The sequence below is a fragment of the Pinus tabuliformis genome, chromosome 2_1, assembly GCF_031772625.1.
Source record: "Pinus tabuliformis cultivar Carrire ecotype Pingquan chromosome 2_1, CPIR1, whole genome shotgun sequence".
Lineage (NCBI taxonomy): Eukaryota > Viridiplantae > Streptophyta > Pinopsida > Pinales > Pinaceae > Pinus > Pinus tabuliformis.
Genome location: NC_142299.1, coordinates 302738217 through 302743562, shown reverse-complemented (window position 1 = coordinate 302743562; position 5346 = coordinate 302738217). Strand labels below are relative to the sequence as shown.

Sequence of the window (5346 nt, the reverse complement as noted above, 5' to 3'; positions counted from 1 at the left end):
AAATATGGAAGTTGCTTGTGCTTATTTTGTGTAACACTACAGTAAAGGAGTAAATTTTTTTTACCTTAACAACAATATATCTGAATATTAATCATCCGAATGCAATAAAGATTATATAATTATTTACATAAACAAGTATTAGTGCTAAGTTTAATTATGCTAATTCATAGCACACATCTATGATAACTATGGCACGTAAACATTAACTTTGTTTCTTTGTTCAATCTTGGAATTATCATTCGGCTGTCAATAATATCTATACGTACAAAGGTGTTATGTGATCTGATCGTTGGTACTACGGAATATAAATGAACATATGGCAATTTCTATATTCGAGTTAATGATTTACGCTGCCTGGAATGAATGTTGCCGAGAGTCACTCGGGAAACTGACGCTTGCCCAACTTGCCTTCTCCACATTGTCCATCTGGCACGATGAATGATCGACCAATTGACACCATGTGCTCTCGCGTGCTCATGACTCCAGGGTTTAATGCGGACTGAAACTTACCTCGATCATACAATATGATAGCTGTTTCCTGGGTTTTCTATGTTCAATCCCACGGCAGAGATGAACCCGCCTAGATCGAGGGCTGACATCGAGCCATGGGTCAGTAGTAAGCACTGAATGTCTTTATGCGTTTGATAATTCATTAGTGTTTTCATGTTTGGAATGACCCCCTGTCGTTCACAGTTCTCTGGAGCTTCGCATTTGCACAGAGGACCTTTCCTTCAGGCAGTCTGTTGTGTGGTAGGAATTCCCTACCTTCTGTCCTCGGTCATGGTAAGCCGCTCACCCAAATGAATTTCTACTTGGTTTCAGTTCATTTTCGTTTGTGTTTAATCTCCTCCGCAGGGTTAAATCTTTACTGCTCTGGTTTTTGAATGAGTCTCAGGTGAGGAGTTCCGTTGCCGAGGCCGACGCGCGATGGAGGGCCTATTCCGCTTCCCTACCCATTCCATGTTCCGGGTAAGAGTTGTATGCATCCGTGGTTAAACTTGTGAGGCGTTCCCTGGGTAACAGACTGAACCGTTGTCCTTCTTGACAGGCTATCTGAGTTATGCATGTGCAATGGAAGTCCATCGTTGTTTTCAGGGGTTTCTTTCCATGAGGAAATTAACGTTTTTTCCCGTCTCTGTTGCTTGTAAATTAAATTGGTTTCTACGCCAAACCATCCAGGCGGAAACCTTAGTTGGGATGCGTTTGATGCCCGACCTTTACTGTATAATTTGTTTCATATTCGAGGGTTATCAATTGTTACTGATGGTCGAACATTGACTGGTTAATATATTGAGGTTTCCTCCATAAAATTGTTTTCGGTTCAGTTTTTTTTTTAAAAGGAACATTGCTGGTTCATTGTGGACAAACTCTTACCTGAGTTCCAGTATTTTTAATCACTGTGTATTCTGGATACGCTTGCCTTAACGGAGGTTTTTCCTGTGAATTTAATTAAGAAACATGTTTCTATGTTCTTTCTTTGTTTATGGTTACTTTTCATGTTGGAAAATACGGGTTGCCGGCTTCGACTTCGGAAGCCCTCGCTGGCTGCCCAATAATACTCACACGGCTATGGCCTTTTCTTTACAGGCCCAGTTTTAACACACAGGCTACGACCTTTTCTTTACAGGCTCAGTTTTAACACACAGGCTACGACCTTTTCTTTACAGGCTTTGAAATGTATGTTATCGTTTATTAAGTATATGATGTGGGCGCTGCCCCTCCTCTGTTCCTCGAGCACAGGAGTATTTTCGTTATCATTTTCATGCATTCTTAAACACACTGTTAAGATGATGATATTATGAACTTGAAATTGGTTGTTGGGTCTAAGGTATATGCATTATTCCAGTTTTTGATCTAAACAGTTCTTATTTCCTCAGCAGTAATTCTTGGAATCTCTGTGTACAATATTTATTGTTTTCGATTCGATTATGTAAGCTGAAATGATTATACACAGTATTCGGTTTTCCTGTTTGACTATCACTTATGCTACAGGAATTTGTTCCAGCATGGAATCTCTTTTTTTTTTTAAATTAAAATCTAGTTTAATCTCTGCCAGTTGCGCAGAAACTAGTTCTTAAAGTTATCAATGTATTTTTCGTTTTCCACCTCTACCATTGTCTGCATAATTACAGAAACTCTTCCAATGCCATGTACAGTCTAGTCTGTCATAAACCTTAATTAATTTCCACAGTTTATAAACAAATTCTTTTAACTGTTAGGTTTCTTAGTAGACCATACCTGAGCAGAGGCAAACCTCTTATTTGCGCTTGTCAACCACCCGACCTTAGGAAGATCCTCCTCGATCTTCCACCCCCAAGCACTTTTGCAGATCCTTACTGTCTGCAACTCTCTGGCCACACCAGAGTCACGCTATCTGGTCCTTACTAGACGTAGCAGTTCAGGAAGCTTTCGCCTTCCACACACATGCTATCTGATCTTTACTAGACATAGCTTTCTTTTTTCCTCTTTTCAAAGAGTAACAGGTTTCCTCTTTCTAACTAGCTCAATAGCTACTAACAATAATTAATCAACATACTTAATTAAACAGTAGTAGCAACAATTAATTATCATAATTAATTAACAACAGTAGCAACATAGTTATTTTAATTACCAAACAGAACCTTAGTTAACAGTTAAATTCTACTGTCTTACTTAAGACATTATCGATTTACTAGGGGAATTACATCTCTCCCCCTGAAGTTCAACATCGTCCCGATGTTGTTGTCCATCTAGAAACAATTCGGGATAGGCTTCTTTCATGCTCAGCTCATCTTCCCAGGTGGCCTCATCTGGCCCAAAGTGCTGCCACTGCACTTTAACCTGGGTGATGACTCTTTTCCGCAGCTCGACCCTTCTTCGATCTAGTATGTTCACTGGCTTGACCAGGAACTCTCCTTCCGGTTCCACCTGAAACACATAATATTCAGATTAGCAGTTTTCTTATCAATCCATCTCTGGTTCTTGTTTATCTTACAACATCTTCTTACCTGAATATCCTGCCAGCTTATTATGTGTCTAGGGTCATAAACATACTTCTTTAAAATGGACACGTGGAAAGAATTACGGACTCAGATGTGGCTAGGTAGGCCTAACTGATAAGCTACCGGCCCCACTCGTGCTAAAATCTGGAAGGGCCCACAAAAGCGAGGTGCTAGTTTGGCACAACCATTCCATTGTAGAGTACTTCTCCTTGCCCAAATTCTGACATATACATGTTCACCCACTTGGTACTCTCTAAAGGTCCTTTTCCGATCTGCAATTTTTTTTTTTCTGTCCTGAGCTATTTTCAAATTAGCCCTCACTCTCTTAACCATTGCTTCCACCTCTGTTAACATTTCAGGACCCAGCATGAGTCTATCTTCTGGTCCACCCCAACTGGATGGCGTGCGCATTTTCAGCCGTAAAGTACTTTGAATGGACTCATCTGCAAGGATGCATGATATCCATTATTATAGGCAAATTCTACAAGGTTTAAATACTCTTCCCAACGAGTGGGTTGCTGCATCACATATGACCTCAGTATATCCTCCACCACTTGATTCACCCGCTCAGTCTGTCTGTCACTCCGGGTGATAAGCGGTGCTAAAATTCAATTGAGTCCCCAGACCTTCAAACAAGGTCTTCCAGAAAGCTGATGTGAATTTAACATCGCGATCAGATACTATAGTTTTTGGCAGCCCATGGAGTTTAAATATGTTCTGCATAAAAACATTTGCAATTTGTGCTGCACGATACATAGATTGAACTGGTATGAAGTGAGCTGACTTACTGAGTTTGTCCACTACAACCATAATAGAGTCATTATTCCTCTTGGACTTTGGTAACCCTGTAATAAAGTCCATGGTGATAATCTCCCACTTCCATTCTGGTAAAGGTAATGGCTGTAGCAAACCCACAGGGTGTTGATGTTCAGCCTTAACCTATTGACATTCTAAGCATCGCGCCAGATGTTCTACCACATCTCTTTTTATGCATGGCCAATGATATTCCTTACGAAGCGAGGTGATATTCCTTAATACTCTGAGAGTATATAAGTATATCATCAATAAAAATTAACACGAATTTGTCTAGATACTGATGAAATACACTATTCATCAGGCACATAAATGTCGCTGGTGCACTGGTCAACCCGAAAGGTAGTACCACAAACTCGTAATGTCCGTAACGGGTTCGAAAAGTTGTTTTGGCTATGTCCTCCTCCTTAATTCTGATTTGATGCTAACCAGACCTCGAATCGACCTTTGAGAAGATTGTCGCCCCTTTCACTTGATCAAACAGTTCATCAATGCGGGGTAGTGGATATTTGTTTTTAACTGGCAATTTATTCAGCTGTCTATAATCTATGCACATACGGAGGGTTCCGTCCTTTTTTCTAACAAACAATACAGGGGCTCCCTAAGGAGATACGCTGGGATGGATATACTTCTTGTCTAACAGATCTTGCAGCTGCATTTTTAATTCTATTAATTCCGGCACACTCATCTGGTATGGTGCCTGGGACATTGGGGCTGCACCGGGTACCAATTCTATGGTGAAATCTAAATCTCTTTTGGGCGGCAGCCCTGGTACTTCTTCAGGAAATACATCTGTAAAATCTCGCACTACTGGTATGCTTTCCATAGCAGCAATTTTATCTTCAGATTTAGCATATCCTACTTGTACTGCATATATTTGACATTTTTTCCTGATGCTTTTAGCTAGCTGTGAGGCTGTAATTGGCCGGATCTACACTGGTTTCAGGATACCTTGAATTTCCTTTTCTTTTCCCAGTTCATCCCGATAATAATTTTTTTTTGTCTTGCAGTTTATTATAGATCACCGCTTTTCCAGCCAATCCATCCCGATCAACACATCATACTAACCGAGAGGGAGTACATTCATTTCTATCATTACTTTCTAACTAGCTATCCTTAATGGGCAGTTGCTGACCTTAGCCACTACTCGTCTTTTTGCCCCGGTGGCAAGCTGTACTAACCATGGATTCTTAAACTTAATGGCTTGAAAACTACAATTTTCCACAACTTTGGGACTAATGTAGCTTAAGGTAGCTCCTGGGTCTACTAAAATGGAAACAATTCGATCAAAGATCTTACCTTCAAATTCTATCATTGTTGGCTCGTAATCAGCTTGACAATCCTCGAGGGCGGCATTTATTCTGGGTATGGACCGAGCCACGTCTCCCACTGTGGAGGCTTCATAAACCTGGGACACCTGATCACTTTCCTTTCGGTGAGGGCAATTTTTAATATAATGTGGCCCGCCACAACCCCAGCACTGTACTGGTGGCCTAGCTGAACCCTCATTATCAGCTCTACCCGACTGTTCACTGTATTTAGATTCATTAGG

The 5346-nt window shown here is 40.7% G+C and overlaps 1 protein-coding gene across 1 annotated transcript; it reads right to left on the bottom strand.

Annotated features, from left to right (window-relative positions):
* Nucleotides 1-2815: 2815 nt before the first annotated feature.
* Nucleotides 2816-3842, bottom strand: LOC149200008 (uncharacterized). Its single transcript, XM_089400807.1, has 3 exons — nucleotides 3608-3842; nucleotides 3185-3424; nucleotides 2816-2907 (listed from the first exon to the last, which is right to left on the bottom strand). The coding sequence occupies exons 1-3, from the start codon at nucleotides 3840-3842 to the stop codon at nucleotides 2816-2818; spliced, it is 567 nt and encodes a 188-aa protein (XP_089256933.1).
* Between the last annotated feature and the right edge of the window lie 1504 nt (nucleotides 3843-5346).